The sequence below is a fragment of the Dermacentor albipictus genome, chromosome 7 (assembly GCF_038994185.2).
Source record: "Dermacentor albipictus isolate Rhodes 1998 colony chromosome 7, USDA_Dalb.pri_finalv2, whole genome shotgun sequence".
Classification (NCBI taxonomy): Eukaryota; Metazoa; Arthropoda; class Arachnida; order Ixodida; family Ixodidae; genus Dermacentor; species Dermacentor albipictus.
This window is the reverse complement of record NC_091827.1, coordinates 93,394,682-93,412,221: the sequence shown is the minus strand read 5'-3', so window position 1 is coordinate 93,412,221 and position 17,540 is coordinate 93,394,682. Positions and strand designations below refer to the sequence as shown.

Sequence of the window (17,540 nt, the reverse complement as noted above, 5' to 3'; positions counted from 1 at the left end):
TCACCAGCATCATTTGCTTCTTCGAGAGGCCGGCTCTTCGCAATCGGCTCGTACATGTAGGGAGTAACGCCGAACTCCTCAGAAAAACGCAGTCTCTCTAAATTTTCCATTACCCTCTCAGAAAACAGCACCAAACTACATGGCACCGCGCTTCATGTGTAGCGGCAGCGGTCGGCAGCGGCAGAGTTGACGTCATGAGGCGCACCGACCAATCACAGGCAGAAACGAGACGCGCGAGCTGGGCGTGTCCGCTGCTGCAATTTTCGTCGAAATAAAATATATTTGCGCTTTCTTTCGCTCAATTTCGATACGATATTCGAATTCGGAGCGTTGAAAACCATTATGTAAAGATGTTCACTCATTTTTTCTGGAAAACGTTTCAGCTTCCCTTTAAAAACCTTCTGTGGCACCGGTTCTTCTACGAGTTCACTGTGCCGCGGCTCTGAAACTCGGATGACGCGATAGCCGGCGCGGAACCGGTGACAAACTTTCCCAGGGAATTCACTCCACCAATAAACAGTCTCGTTTTTTTTTCTTTTACTTAGTCGTTATCTTGTAAAAAGTTCGTTTCTATTCCGTTCTGTCTATCAATATTTAGTCCTATTTTTTTATCGCCATCCCTCCTCCACTGCTGGCCGCTGCTCGGGTGTCCGCAGACGGCCCTAGATGTCATACTGCGGTCAGTAGCAATTTCCTTCCCTTTGCTTTATTTATCTCTCTGTTTATAGGCAGAAAGCTATATTTACCATTTCAACCTTGGAACCTTCATTTAGCGGGCCCGTAATTTGCGGAATGCTAAAAAAAAGTAAGTAGACACTAGGAAGAAAGAGAAACAAAACTAGTTCACGATCAGCGGCAGTCAAGGTTTCCTCCATTTCTGCCTCAATCTATCTTTATTATTACAGTTGTTCTGTTCCGCCGAGCACTGCAGTCTGCCCGCCGTCTACCGAGATGGTTTTCGAAGCAGCGGCCCGCACTCACATGACAGCCACATCAAAAGTGGAAGTGAAGAACCACTTACCACGGCATCAGCAGCACTGAGCATTTTACACAGAGAAAGGTTCGACCGAGCCATTGCTGAAAGTATGACAGGGAAGACGATCACCCCGCGCAACGCGCACCAACAAAACGACGATGGTGCCAGTCACAGCTTGCCCTCAATGGACGGAGGGAGGGGGGGGGATTCTCCTCAAGTACAAGGCAACAAGGCCAGACCGGAGCATGCTCCGACAGGGAAGAGATTCTTTTTTTTTCCTTTTCGATGGATGGGTGGATGGAAGGTAGGATCGTCCCCTTTGAAGCGGGGTGGCGGGGTGATGGCAGTTGCCGCCATGCTCAGGTTTTTATTTTAACGCGATTGCGTTAAGGAGCTCGTGTCGCAGAAAAGGCGGTGTCGTCGGCGTTGGTGTCGGCGTCCGCGGCGTTGATCGTGAGTGAGAAATCACGGCAGGCACTTCATAAATAAAAAACAACTTCCAAGATATGCTGGGTGGGAATCGAACCAGGGTCTCCGGAGTGTGAGACGGAGACGCTACCACTCAGCCACGAGTTCGACGCTTCCAAGCGGTACAAACGTGCCTCTAGTGAATGCGGTGTTGCCTTCGAAACGAGCCGTGGAAAGTTATACTGTGGTGTATATCGGTAATTATGAACATGTAACTTACAGAAGTCGCAATTACACGAGTAGCGAAGTGCGTTTCCACTGCATTTCTTCTGCGCTTTCTGCACACGCAGAGCCATCTTGCGGCAAACACAGAAGACCCCCTCCTCTCCATGTACGGCGCTGCCCCGACAGATGGCGCGCCACGCGCGCATTGGAGCTGCGAGGACCGGTGCGAGGCGGTTCGCGGCCCGGACTCTCTCTCCCCTGACAACGCTTCGCCTTGCTTCCTCTGCAGAATCAAGCGTCCTTCCTTTCTTTAGATCGCTATCTGTCTATCTCTCTGCCCGTGCCGATCACGACGTTTGGCTGGCGTGCATCATTTCCCCCTCCGAGATACCGAGTTCTTCGGTTCGTTCCGCTTGCTCAGGCGCACGTTTCGTTGCTGCGCCGAACGCCGCGTTGCTCGACCATATGGCTCGACGCTCACCGGGTCCGATGCGGGGCGCCTCGTAAGTGATGGCTGCCCTGTAGCCCATTGTCTTACACCCCTTGGCGGGTCGACGGGAACGCTGTCGCGTTCCACTCTTGAAGGCGAAGCTTAAGCGTCCTCCAATTTTTTGCTTAACTGTGTTGTATTTCAACGGCTGACTTTGGCACAGCTAGTACAGTTGGAGACGATTAATCGCGATGCTATGCGCACAATCACAGCACTGCCCCGCATCACTCCGATACCAACCTTACAGGAACATGCCCAGCACAACACAATTGCAGAGCTAATTTTGCAACGTGGAAAAGCGCGTGAAACAAAAAAAGAAACTTGTTCCGGCTGTCGTTGCGTTGCATGCTCATTTTCAACGACGCTCTCGGGTTGACAATCAGCCCTGTCCAATGCCTCCCTGGGAGTTCACCAGGATCATAACTAATAAGCCAACGAAGTTACGACGCAGCGATACAACAGGTATTATTGACGAACACAATATCGTCGATGCATCATGCGCTAACATCTGCAAAGTCTATAGGGATGCTGCCATTCTCCCAGACGGCGGAAGGACATCATTCCTGAGTGCTACGCATAATTTGATCAGCGACCACAAGCGCAATTTATATACGGAAGCGAGCTCTCTAGTAATTGCACTTCAAGCCATACACGACGCTGTGCAAGATGCGACATCTAAGCTGCCTACCATCAAGCAACTAGATATCTTCACTGATTCTTTAGCGGCTATTCAGGAACTCAAGTAGGTGGATAAGGCGATGGAAATCTGCGTGACAATACAGACTATGAATAGTAAAACAGCTACTTGCGTCAAGGTACACTGGATTCAAGGCGATTCAGTGAACCCTCACAACATTGCTGCTGACCAGCAGGCACACTGCCCTCCTAATCCTGATCCTCCACCTATTCACCTCCCACCCCAACCCCGTAACTCACTCCGAGCCCGTAAAAATGTTCTCCGGCAGGACACAGGCACTCTTATCCCACCGTGTGTCCGCTCCCTCCTCCTTCATCTTACTAGGGCGGAGGAAGTTGTGCTTAGGAGGCTTCGGGCCGGGGTGGCCCTTACACCGGCTGTTGTCTCAAGGCGGAACTGGTCGCATTTACCACTGGGTGCTACGTGTCCATACTGCTCCGTTCCTGTGGTGGAAGCAGATGCATACCACCTAATAAGGACATGTACGGGTTTACAATCGGAACGCTCGCGTCTCCTACTGCAAGCCGGCCTCCGCTACAGTGTGACAACCAGCTATGACCGCTGGATACACGACAACAGATTCCACAAAACACTGCTTCGATTCATACACAACACCGGCGTCACAGCACACATATAGTACACATATATGCTCCAAGAATTATGCCTTAAGGGCAACTCTTTATCGCAATAAAAAAAACTGTCTTGTAAGTTATTAAAATTCGTCATTTTCTCTAAATACGTGTTCCTACACTTTTAACCTTATGTCACCTGTCTGCTTTTGAGCCACCAATTTTCCAATCGATTTTTTGCTAATTTCCACGGCATATTTATTTACATGACTATTGTTATCTCTAAACCCTAGGGCCTCGGGAAGCATGACTATGACCGCAACGACATCGGGATGGATACCATAACATTTTAGTGTGAGGTACTCTATTGTTTCTACAGATTTGCCACACGCACTACATGCGTCTTCTTCTTCGTTAAATTTCTTTTTAAATCTGCTCGTTCGGAGACATCCTGACCAAGCTTCAAAGAGTAGGGCACTGCCTCTTGATTTATCATAACACGCTTCCTTCCTGATCTGCTGTTTCCAGTATGGACATAGTTCAACACTATGCTTTTTTTTACATTGAATTGATCCAATTTTTACGTTCCGCGATTTTAACTTGTCGTTTAATGCTCTGTCTTTCTCAGTCCTCGTGTCTGGCATACTTACTGGTTGGCTTCCTAGTTCTCTTCCGACATTGTGAGTCAATGTTCTTTCTGTATAGTTATTTCAATACCTTAGCTGCTCACCTGTTATCGTCCAATTTCCTCATGCGTTTTTCTATAGGATTTTACTCTGAGCTTCCGGTGCCTCGTTTGTGGTTTTCCCCTGCGCACCTAGTGCTAATCTTTCAACAGCTCTCTGATTTACTTCTAGTCTCGACTGAACTTCTGCCCTTAAGCACAGGACCACACTCCCGAAAGTAAGCCCCGGCACCATTATTCCTTTCCAAATACCTCTCAGTACTTCATACCTGTTGTACCCCCACAATACCCTATGTTTCATTATCCTGGCGTGTCTTCGCCCTTTCGCTATGAGAGACAGTTCGTGCTTTTCCGTGTACGTCTGCCCTTTGTTTATCCATACCCCGAGACATTTTTATTCACACACTCAGGGTATTTCATGGCATTGTATTGTAAGCACCGGATCAGTTGTATCGTTAAAAAACATCCCACCAGACTTAGATGCACTAAAACTGAAACCTACACTGTCTCTTTCGTCTCCACAATAATTAACCACAGTTTGCAAAGCCTCCTGGCTATCTGATAACAGCACAACATCGTCCGCATACATTAAACCCGGTAGTCGTTGCTCAACAACCTTTCCGCCTAATCAGTACGACAGATTATACCCTAGATTGCTTCCTTGTAGCCTTCTTTCCATACTTATCATATAAAGCATGAACAGCAGCGGTGATAGGGGACCACCTTACCTCAATCCTTTGCGTACCTCGACAGTTGTCGGTAGTCTTAATTCATTCCTATGTTATTTCAACATTTTCTCGATATATTTCCTGTAGAAAATCAATTACCTCATGACCGATACCTTCATCTTTTAATATTTTCCATAGGAGTTCCCTGTTCACGTTGTCGTATGCACCGCTTATGTCCAGGAAGGTTCAATACAGAGGTCTATTTTCCGCCCCAAAGGGACACTAAAGCAAAACAATAGAAGAGAAGCGAAGAGAAGCGCATGACTAAACATCTCGGTAAATCAAATCTGTTATCAGATGCTCCAAAAACATTAATTGAAAGAGTGCTTACTCTCGACCGGAATAAGCGTGTTTGCAGTACCAAAGGCGGCACCATCATACCTTTTTTCATGGCGGTTCCGTGTTCCCGGGAGCGCGCAGAGCAGCTTCAACCGACGGCCTGAGCCTGGAGCCTTATCACGGATGTATCTGGAGTGTACAACAATTCTAGTACACTCTAGATGGAAGCGACCCAACCCCAAGTGTACCAATGGGCTTTCCAAGAGCAGGAATCATGTTAATGGTTGGACTATATTATGAACAGTGTTAAGAGAAAGGATATCTCCTACGTATACTCATACTGAATCGGGGTGACTGGGAAGTAAATACCAATGTAATCTCCATCGCTGGTACGGCAATCTTCATCAATGTGCCAGCATGTCAAATGAAGTAGAAACATACAAGTCTCATCGAATGCTATTTCCTATTCAGATGGTATGCGATCCCTGAATTCAGTTTTAGATATGATGGAATAATGGTGTCTGTTCGAATGTAGTGCATAACAGCACTTTCGATTCTCGAGGGCGTGTCGAATGCAAGTGAGAACTGTTTCCAATGGTTCTGCTGCTGGCGAATTCCGGCTGTTGCGCAGAAACCGACGAGTTCCCGAGAAAAGTAACGCACGCGGTTTGATAACTTCTGTTTCAAACATCCGTAGATGTCAGTCAATATAAACGCTCCGTTTGGGCGTAGCCTGTATATCTGCTAACTCAATTCAGGCAAGGAAATTTTTTTTGACTGTCTACCATGTTTTTATACCACTAAAACTGAGCGGTGCATGTTCTAGAACATTTATCCCCTTCAACAAACAAAGCAAATCTGCATATATTTCTACCTGTATGTGAGGCGTGCAGTTCATTTAACTGCTTCATTATCGTCGTTATGAAAGTGAACCGGATACCTGAAAGCAGCCGTTTATATATAAAAGTGCTCAGTTGAGCTGATGTAAAGTTGGTAACGGCATGGCATGCAGCTATGAAATATAAGATAAGCATAAGCTGTTTTCCTGTCAAATCAGACTCGAAAATAATTTCAACTTTTCTTAAGCCCCCCAAAAAGAGACGAAGGACCAAGCTATGTTCTTTTTTATTAGTTAATCAAGTTCTTCGGCTTTACGTGGCAAAACAATGATGTACAACTATGAGGCATCCGTGGCGTTTGAGTTTTCATCACCTTGGGCTCTTTGACATGCACATAACTATATGTACACGAGTGTTTTTTTTTTTCGTTTCGTCCCCATCAAATTCCTCGGCCTGGATTGAACCCTTGAGCTGCAGTTCGGATCCCCAATGCCACAGCCACTATAACCACTAATTAGGCTACTTTTAGGCTTATAAGGCTATCTTCCTTTTGTATAAGCATCGACTGGCAAGAAACCTGAACGCGGCTTACGGCCCAAACTTAGTATATAGAATGGTAAAATAACACTGTTTTCGGCACCCGAGGTCCGGCCGAATAAAATACTACGTACCAACTACTCCACGTTCTGCTACGCGAGCAAGACGCAAACATGGACGGAATGTTGCGTTGTATCTTTGTTTTCTTTGCCAGTGTTCTTCACGTAAAGTTGAGAACAGTACAATGGGGCGCTCGATGAGGCAGCTATGTTTTATTTGTTAAAGCAGCAAACAGCAAGCTTACGGCCATCCTTTTCTTTTTTGTCCGCGTTTCGCAAAATAACTACTATAGAAAGTTATATGCGCAAGAATACACGTGAAAGGCACGCGTTGCTTGTAGAACGAGCTAGATGATTATCCTTCGAAGCAACCACAATAAGTTAGCAGACTAAAAGCAGAAAACTGCGGCCGCACTGCACGCGCACCACCACGCGGCATAAAACCACAGAAAGTAATTTATTTTTGAAGCATAAATACACATAATATGTAAGCAGGAGCACAATTAGAGCGGTCTGATCGCACACAGCTGCGCGAGAAGCAGTACGTATGACCCCGCCGGGCAAAATCCCCAGCTGTGTCCAACGGCGCGACCTTGATGCCGCCTAATCCACTCCGATCGCAGCGCCGCCACAGTATCTTTAGTCGTCGGCCGCCTCACCGCAAAGCATGCGCTGGTGCGGCCGCTCGTTTCCCTCAACCGCATTCTAGCAGTCTTACCTTCACCATATGCATGCCCGCTCGTACTCGTCGTCTCGCTTCACTGCCGTGCTCAATCAACTGATTCGACCTCGCGTAGTAGCGAGTTTTGCACACTATGGTGTGTAGCTGAAAAGGGCAGAGTTCTGAGAAGCGGACATTCATGATGTTTTCAAACAACAGCGCAAACGTAACACTGACGTAGTGTCAGTCAGCATTGATGCAGTGTCCACGTATTTTTTAGGGAAGTACGCGGCGGAGGTAGCGAAGGCAAGAGATAAACCGCTCGCGTGCCTTCGCGCTCAGAAATGTTTGGGGTGCCCTTAATTAAGGAAAAACAAGTGATGTGACGCACATTTTAACCACTCAGTGAACGCTTAGAACTAGTTCTTTAGGTCCTCTATCATGGCAGACAAGCCATACGAATGCTAACCCAAATGTCATATATTGATGCTTAATGAAATTCTGCAGAAGTCCATGAATGCCCAATGCTAAAACACCTAACAAAACCTACAGGTAGTCTTTGTGGTCGCAACCCAATCAAGTAACCTGGTTGTACGAGGTAAAGTTAGCGTGCTTTAGATACACTGGATCTTCTTTGTGATTATTCAAAGGAGAGGGAGGTAAGCGCTGCTTAATATATTTCAGCTACATGGCTCGCAATGCCGGAGTACGGTGTTTTTAGTTTAAATTTTCCGAGGCAAGAGTGATCCATTTCGGACAAAGTCACATTCAGAACTGTACTTGTGCTAACAAATGTTCGCTGTAATTTAGCTGCCACGCAGGGATGCCATTCCACCATCGCTTTGATTCTCTCAGAGTGAACAATTTACGGAGCACTGAGGTGCTGTCGCAACTGTCAGCTTTCCTTTTTTCTGGTGTGCGATAAATGTGCCTCCCTTTTACGACGGCGCGAAAGCTGTCCGAGTTTCGTTCGTTTGAGTTTCGCGCACCGTGGTGAAAAAATTTGGAGGAGAGTTAAGGCTTCGCCTTTAAGAGCGGAACGCGATAGCATTCAAAGATCCCTCACAGCGTGTGCACGCTTCCCGGCAACTGCAGCATATGTAACCCCAATATTTACCGGGAAACGTTCGCGCCGAAGTGTATGCAAGAAGGCGGGCTTTTTGGTAGGAACGCGGCCTCTTACAGTGGCCGCGTTTATCGAAAAGTGCCCCAATCGTCGAAAATTTTGTTTTTGTGGTCGCATCGCTGCTCCATTGTGTGATGTCTCTACAGCAGCGTGCACAATCGTCTTTCGCTGCTCGTGGCGCTCAGTCGCACTACGCGTTCTCTCTCTGCTGTTGCTCGTGGCGCTAGCGCTCCGTGTATTCGCTACGTACGAGCTGCTTAAAGCTGCTTTTCTGAGGGCGAATGAAGCCCTAAAATACACAAATACACGCAAAGGGCCTGGCGTCTATTTCGCGTCTATTTAAGCGCTTCTTTTACGCTTGGCAAAACACTTTTCTGTATCACGTATTGAGCAACAGAAAGCTGTAGCGGGAGTTTTTCATGTTTCTCTACAAATTTTCTCATTGAAACTTTTCATGTAGTTATAATATTTGAGAAGTTAATAAATTAAGTAGGACTAACTATGTAAATAGACGGAATGCAAAGAATAACCTGACCGTCTCTAAGCGGCGGCAAACATTACCTTGGTTCTCTTTGTCTAGAGCCTGCGGGTACGTACTCAGAGCAAATAGGGCTTAGCTATGGTGTGCTCTTTGAGATTCCGATTGATGAAGGAAGCGTCGTGCTGCTGGTCTTCGCCGCAGGGGCGTCTGCGTCAGCAGGCATTTGGTACGTTGCGAATCCACCTACCCGGGCACATGAGGGTTGGACCCTCCCGCGTGGAGCCTAAAGCAGACGAAATACTGACAATTTTCCACAATTTCATGTGATCCATTCAGAGGAAAAGGCAGCGAGAATGACCTCACCTTTTCGGGTGAGATCAACTTTCTCACCTTTTCTGGTGAGATCATTCAGGGGCGGGTTGATGTAGTGGAGGTAACATGGCCTCGGTGGTCGCATACCACTGCCGCTGCGCCCTTGTTGTTCGTCCCATACATGGCGGCGTCCGTAAAACGGGTTGTGGTATTGACCCTGAATGCTTTCTCTATCTACTGGGCTCTTGCTCTCCTCCTGCCGGAGTGTAGGTTAGGGTTCATGTTGCGTGGTATCTGGGCAAAGTGATACCTGTCCTGGACCTGTCCTGGCATCGTGCAAGTTTCTTGAGTTCGTTTTATTGTAGCTTGGAAACCGAAGGTTTGTAAGACCTACCGGCTCCTGCGAGTCCGTGCTAGTCTCTGTTGTTGCGAGACGTAAAGGGATTCTATAAGTTCGCTGAGGGTGTTCTTATTTACTCTAGCCTTCATCGCTTCGTATGAAAATGTTCCTGTCAGTTAACTGTGAAATATATCGCAGAAATTCTCCCCATCCAAGACTAACATGGTAACAAGCACATGCATATGACTTGCTGTGTCAAAAGCTACCTTAATGTGTAGAAAGTCCAAGATAGCCATATTTCCAGAGATACCTTCATGTTCCGCGCTTGCGACAAAGCGCAGTGAAACCGTCTTCACGCATACCTTGTGAGAACGTCGTCGTGATGCCGCTGCAGTCGTTCAATCATTGTCATTCTAAGTACGTCATCCGCCTAATGTCATGCTTCATCGTCACGCCTGGCGTGTCAGACCAGCATCGTCATATTATCTTTGTCGTTTTACTGACATCATTTCTTCGACAATCTCTCGCAATTGACATTATCGTGGATTATTCTGCTTTCGTCATCGGTTCATTTTCTAAACCGCCATGGATTCATTATCGTACAGTTGACCTTATGCCGTTGGCGTCATACCGTCGTTATCATGCCATCGTCACAATACACTCGTCGTAATATTATTGTCATTATGCTATCGTCGTCACGCTGTCGTTTTAAAATTGCCATATTTCGGTATCCTCATCTCACTGTCGTCATGCGGTCATCGTCATACCACTTTTGTCGTTCCATCGACACCATTCCTTATTCGTCACTACATCATCTTGACTGTGTCATCGTCGTATAGTCGGTGTCATACAATCATGCTCATGGGCGACCACGGTAAGCAGGTGCCCTAGCAATTTCGGCTGATACCAGAGTCCATGTAAATCATGTATAGCCCAAGCAACGTAAGTCTGAGGGTGACCGCTACGGAGTTTAATAAAACATCATTTCAGCACTGCCTATTGCCGCTACATTGGTTGAATGCCATTTGAATTCAATTTTGGTTCATCGTATTGACCCAGACAACAATGGAGTTGCTGAATAGAGCTCCTAACGTTGATATTGATCGCAGGTTGTCTTGACTTGCGTGCATAAAACCATTAATATGACTGTTCTCTCTGAAGTTCTTCCCCCGGAATGGGTCTTATCCTAAGTCAAGCGTTATGTGACGCCTATTTAAGTCGCGTCTGTGAAAAAAAGCAATGTACTCAAATGAGCAAAAGTATTGGAACCAAGGATTGCGTAATAAACCGATCTTTTTATTGCATATACATGTACTTACAATAGAGGGTTGCAATCCAAATGTGGTTTTGCCGACTTTCGACTACACTTATGAACCTTAGTTTGGGTGTCGGAATTATTAAGTATAGTGATTTTGAAGAGAAACCTGTGTTCCGTGTACTTTTGTTCGTAGATGTAAGCGAAGCCTATCATCTGTCATAGTAAACGCTACAAATATTGTGTAACATGCGTGACACGAATCAAAAAGGACAAGCATCTCAACATTCACACGGTTCGCCTCAGTGTTCTTCATTACCGTGGACGATTTGACCCTTTGTTTTTTTTTATCGCTTTTTATGCACCTCCAAAAAACCTGAAAAAAACGTGATTTTTATTATCGTTGTTTCGAGCGCTAACATCTGTGTGGCCAACAGATTTTACCAAGTAGGAGCAATGGTAAGCGAGATCGTGTGTGCCAAATGAGCACAGCTTTAGGAAATCTCCATGTGTTTGACTTGCTCCTTTGACAATGTCTTATCAAACGTAGAACATATAGGCTGAAAATGGAATTTATATCTTTAGTTTTTCTTGCGCTATCAGCTGATAACAATCAAAGGCCTTAGTACACCTTGGACTTTTCATATAATAGCTTCAGTTGGCGCTTGATAACTTTGCCGTTGGTGTTCCTGGGCAAGCGGTCGATAAACACAATTCCACCGTAGAGATGCTTAAACTTTTCAGTTTTGCCTGCAAAAGTGAATAAAAACAGACGGAGAGGACAAGATGTTTTCTCGTTGCATGGTATGCCGTTTAACTTCGAATCTTAAGGCTAGTCGTAAGGTGAAAGCCTACGCAAACGTAGGGAAAGTGCATACGCTGCCATTTCAGAGGTGTTTCCTTAGCACTAATAGTAAAAATGAAAATATGATTTATGCAGCGTCAACTTGCAGTAAGTTGAGTTTACAATGCGTGCTATATGTTTATCTCTTATATTTGACATTGAGATTTCCACTGATGCCAATAAGAAAGTGGCAAAATTGGCTCTGTGTAGCACAATGTGAAAAAGAATCCTCTCAAAAAATGCGCAATACATGAGCGTTGTGCGAAAGCACAAATGTTTGTGAAAAATCTATGTATAACACTGAAACCACTCGACCAAATATTTTGTGCAGAGACCAACCACGTTTACTGCCAGACAAAGGTACCAGAAGGGCTGCAATGAAGATAATTGCACACAACTTCGTGAATTTTCTAATAACAGAACTGCTGTTAGTTTCCGTACTTTTCATTCTTCCCTGCCCCTTACTTTGTTGCAGCAAAAACATTTAAGGTTTCATTTTAGGCTGCTATAGCCGTGGTGGCGGAGCGTTTCAAGTAGTATATTGTGACAGATGCCTAGCGTTCGAGCAGTTAGACCAATGCAGCATCAACAAATAAGATATGGAGGGGCACAGTACTGAAGTTTTCAGAAAATGTTCTGTATACACTGATAGAAGACTCTATCGCAGTAGAGCTTTCAAAATTAGGAAGAGCTGGTGAGGATAGAAAAGATCGCGTATGTGTAGCTCTGACAGCTTCAGAGTGCCTATAAGATTGAGAAAACGATAATGCACAGTGATCGGGTAGTCATTTTAAAAACACAGGGTGAATACAAACCTTCTGTAGGCAATATTTCGCCAAGGCTCGAGCACACTGAGGTAGTGCCTCAGTTGTCATGGTGGTGCAGGAGCGCAGGAATTCATAGAAAACCTGGCGTAATGCCAGTGCAAGAGGGTTTGACTGTAGTGCGCACTGTAGTGGTGTGGTTTGTAATGCTCGTGTGTAAAACATATAACAGGTTCAATCAATCCATCTTGGCTTGGATGTAAGAGCTAACATTCATGGAAGGAAAGTTCAGCTCCTAATGTGCGGCTGCGTTCAACAAGGCGGGCGCTGCAATATTGCTCCCATTCTAGTTTAAGAAACGTTATTGCATCTTCTATATAGTTTGCTAGCGGCTGACCAAATATGGAAGACAAAAAATTCTTTTTTTTAAATTACGGGGTTTTTACGTGCCAAAACCACTTTCCGATTATGAGGCACGCCGTAATGGAGGACTCCGGAAATTTTGACTTCCTGGGGTTCTTTAACGTGCACCTAAATCTAAGTACACGGGTGTTTTCGCATTTCGCCCCCATTGAAATGCGGCCGCCGTGGCCGGGATTCGATCCTGCGACCCTGTGCTCAGCAGCCCAACACCATAGCCACTGAGCAACCACGGCGGGTAAATATGGAAGACACTAGCATAATTTGAGGAATGGGAGGAACGCTATTTAAGTGGTTACGATGTCTTTTCAGCAAGGGCTTGAGGGAATAATAGTCGGGTGAAAGCATGACTGAAAGACTGAGCCACTGACTAAGAAAAATACACAAGCAATTATGTTAGGCTCTTTGCACAACCATTATTGGCGTTCAATCTTTCGTGCGGGTGTGCCTTCACTGTACGCTTAGTGTAGACTGCACAAGTGAAATATAGAGAAAATTTGGAATAAACGGATAACTAGAGTAACTGTGCCGTTGACTTCTTTGCACAAGTCAACGGCCCAGTTACTCTCGTAGCAAAGATGATGAGAAAAAGAGTTATGACAAGAATATGTCAGCCAAAATAAAGGCGCCTAACAATTATTATAGGTTACAATACCTTACAAGAAGGTTCAATATCTTTAAATTTTTGGTGTTTACATATGCTAATTTCACAAAGAATACATGCATCACAAAAAGTTCATTACTTTCAGGTTGCTGGAAATAATTTACCATGGGCTAATTAGAACAACAATTCCGAGGCAGGTATATTTGTGTGGCATCGAGCTTTCCTAATTTATTTGAAGTTATGGGCAACAGAAACTACACAAACACTGCTGTTCTGACTATTTGGTGAAGCTCCACAGCTATGCTACCGCAGTGAGCCCTAGATTTTTCTTGTCGCCCGCTACGACAGCCCCGTGGCTATGGCTTTGAGCTGCTCAGCACGAAGTCGTGTCTTTTCTTAACGGCCGCCGAGGCCACATTCCGATGGAGGATGGGTGCAGTACGAGTGCGTATCGTGCTTTGGGTGTACGGTGAAGAACACCAGGCAGTCACAGTTGATCCTTAGCCATGCACTATGGCGTCCCTCACAATCCACTCTGCAAGTTTTGATGGGAAAACCCCTCATAGCAAAGTCAGTTGTTCTCAATGTAATATTCGTGCGATGATAAACCCAGTGAGGAAGATCAGCGCAATTGAGAAAAGGGTGAACTTAATGGGTGATGCGGCGAATAGTAACAGACTGATGCTGCAATTGAAATATTTAACTCACGCGGGCCTGATGAAGAGCATGGGTGTCCGAGTGCAACAGCATTCATCCGCCTCATGGAATAGTCACTGGACGTGATTTGAAACTACAGCTGTGCTGCATTCAATGACTGCACTTTCTATATGCTGCTCTAAACAAATTTCTACTTATGAACGCGCTCCCTTGTTGTGCCGTGTGATCCTGACATCTCTTATCTCAATGATGAGCACGTGAGGGGCAGAGCTGCAAGAAAACACGCGCCTCTTATTTTGCCGGTAGCAGTCGCCACTAGCCATTTTCCCATCGCAAAACCTCTAGTTTGCTGCTTCGTAACAGGCTTGCAACGTGACGCTAGGATGAGTAAGCGAAGTGGAGTGGTGACCACGCAAGCAGAAGTTGAAGTTGCCGAACAGCGTCGCATTATATACAAAAAGGGGTGCACTGCCACAAAAATAAGTAATATGTATGCGGATCCCACGCACTGTGGCAATGTAGTTAGCCTTCATTGGTGCTTGGCAAGAAAGCTGTTTTAGAGCCCATTTACAAGTATACAGCACACAGCGAAATCGAATTGTGAACTGGGAAACGCCTCGCTCAACATAAGCATTGCGCACGATCATGCGCGGTGACGACGAAGACAAAATTGAAGAGGCCCTTAGTTATCCTTACGAGGATAAATGCGAAAGCATGGCGATTACCGCGCGATGCCTACCTTTAAGTCGTCGTAATTTAACTTCACCATAATTAACAGTGAATGTCGTGGGTTCAACCCCTATGAAAGGTCGAGGGTTCAAATATCAACAAAGGTTGTGGGTGAAGTGCCTTTATTATTTCCCCTAATTAACACCCAATGATGAAGGGTCGACTCGCGTCAAAGGTCGTGAGTTCAAGTGCGTTATTTCACTCTTCCTTAATGAATTGTGTCTGAAATAACTTTACCCTAATTAACACCAACGGTCGTCGGTGCGACTCCCACGAAACGTCGTGGTTTCGAGTGCCTTAATTCGCTATATCTACCTACCTCAGTTAGGCTCGCCCTAATTAACGCCGAAGCTCGTAAATTCGTCTCTCATCAGATATGTATCATTCGTAGCCTTTTTCCGTGGTCACGCCGGCACCGAATTTACCACCACATGAGCCATATAAATTTTCGCATTAACAACGAATCTGGAACGACCACGGCGGCATGACGGCGAAGGAAAGAGAACGAAACATGACAATGGCGGAGCGATACTGGAATTCATGCGACAAAAAGACAACGACGGAAGGACGACGATGGCGTGACGACATTGTAATCATCAAAACAAAATGACGACAATGGACCGCAACGGCACATCGACGAGTGTATGACGACAACGCACTGGCAACGATGGAATGACGACCCTGGGTTCCCTACGGCTAAATGACAACGATCGGCCGGGATGGCTGCATGACGACAATGCGATGGCGGCAATGACAAACTGAAAGGAATGGCTACAATTTAAAGACGACAATGTAGCGACCATGACAGCTTGAAGACGGCAGCGTGACCACGAATGCATGACGACGACTGTATGAAGACAATTTAATTACAACGTTGGCATGATGGTGGTGGTGTCATGAAGACGATTTGATAATGACCTCATGATGGCGGCATGAGGACGACCTGGAAATACAGTGACGACGAGAGAGTGAAGATGGCGGAACGATGATAATGACAAGAACACGGAGGAATCATCACAGTTTGCACGAAATCGATAAAATGTCGACGGCAGAATGAAGACGATGGCGTGTTGGTGTTGGAGGTCTCGGCCGCGCTCCCGTCCATCACCTGGCGCCCGGGTCACTTCAATTAGCAATAAATCCGTTGATTATTTTGCACTGAACAATGTGTAAATGAAGAAACTGGAAAGTCGAGCTCTGTGGCACCGTCAATAACAAAAATCATATACATCTGTTCCCTTTTGGCTCCACCACGAAGGTGGATAACAGTTTGTTTATGGACGATGTCATGCAGCTGAGCTTTTCACTTTGTTCATGTCATGCTGCTCAGTGCTGCCGTCTAGGAGTTCTCGTGCGAATAGACGGGTCTGCTTTCTTTCTATTACCTGGTCACCTGGTATACTCATATATATTTACCCAGTACACTAACGTTTTTACTACACGCACCCGTATTTGGTCAGCGCGCACGCATTTTCACTATTGGTTTATATTAATTTTTCCGTATGATGCGCTCTTGGAATACAAAAACCATTTACACGTTTGGTGGACTATGCAGTGTGAATAAAGCACAATGGCCATGCATGTTTACGAGACTATTTCCGTGGGCTAGCGTTCTCACACAACGCAACGCCAACCTTCTGAGCAATTTAGTTCGCAGAGCCCAAATAAAAGATATATGTATCTTTTATTCACCACTGTATATAACAATTGAGTAACCTATTTTTAAATTTCGCTTCATCATGATGGCACGTGGGTCCTTTACCAACTAAATCAATAATCCTGCCCGTTTATATTGCAAACTTATCATAAAAAGAAACCAAAGGATAATTTAGCCATTCATGTTGTTGACGACATTGCAAATAAAGTTATCCTTCCCTGTTAACGTTCAAGCTGTCGTGGGCCAGTTGTAAAAATAAAAGAGAAATGTGACCAAACCTTGGGGGATACTTTCCAGCATAAAGATATACTTTTTTTTTCATATATGGGCTGTACGTCATTGATAGACACTTGATAATTCGTCGACCGATTGTGGTCTATGGGCAAATATTATATACGTTTGTAGGTGTCCAGTGCCCGTCATAAATATCGAACCTTGGACATGACCCCTTCGGTAATGAGAAATGCGTTCGTTTCATCCAAAGATGGAGCAACATTAAATATGAAAATAGTAATTAACAGTTATCTTCTCAGTAGAACAGCTGCCATTTGGGCACCATGAAAATTTAATTGCGCGAAGTCTCCTAGATATTGTCACAACCGCACGCTTGAGATATCGAGTTAATTTCTCCATAACATGCATCGATTTTTCTTTGATTTCTCCGCATTATGGAACCTCTAGACTTGTTAGCGGATGTTCTGCCCTGTTCTTGCTTATCCATGTTCTTTCTTGATTCACACCTTGTAATATGGGAAAGAGTGGGCGCCGTTGTTCCCAAAGAATGCACGTGAGGTCATTAGAACATAAAAACTTAAGCACAGGTCCATGAAGAACACCACAGAAAATCTACAGGTTCTGTTTCTGATAAAGAGCTGCTTATTAGCATTTTAGATGTCTGTATGGCTAGCTATTACGTTATTTTTTGTGTTACATAAAACGCCTCCTTTCTAAAGTTCATGACTTTTATGTCAGGCCGGAACCATCAAAGCATAGGATGCAGCATGATGCGTGTAACTCTTGCCTGAAAGTAGAGAAACTCAAATATGATACTAACGACATAAAAATAACTTCACAAGCAAAAGAAATGGGGGAGGACACCTTTCCTTGAAAACACCTCCGCATACGTCATCGAAGAAAAGGTTTAAATAAACCTAATGAAAAATAAGGGCTAAGTATATATACAGAGCGAATAGCAGAA

General features: G+C 45.2%; 1 protein-coding gene across 1 annotated transcript in view; it reads right to left on the bottom strand.

The window, feature by feature from the left end:
* Positions 1-10,949: 10,949 nt before the first annotated feature.
* The window catches only part of LOC139047868 (probable 4-coumarate--CoA ligase 2), a 30,220-nt gene continuing 23,629 nt past the window's right edge, over positions 10,950-17,540 (bottom strand). Inside the window, exon 7 of the mRNA XM_070522018.1 lies at positions 10,950-11,417. Within this exon, the coding sequence (XP_070378119.1) occupies positions 11,290-11,417 (128 nt within the window). The 3' untranslated portion in view covers positions 10,950-11,289. The remainder of the gene's footprint in view (positions 11,418-17,540) is intronic.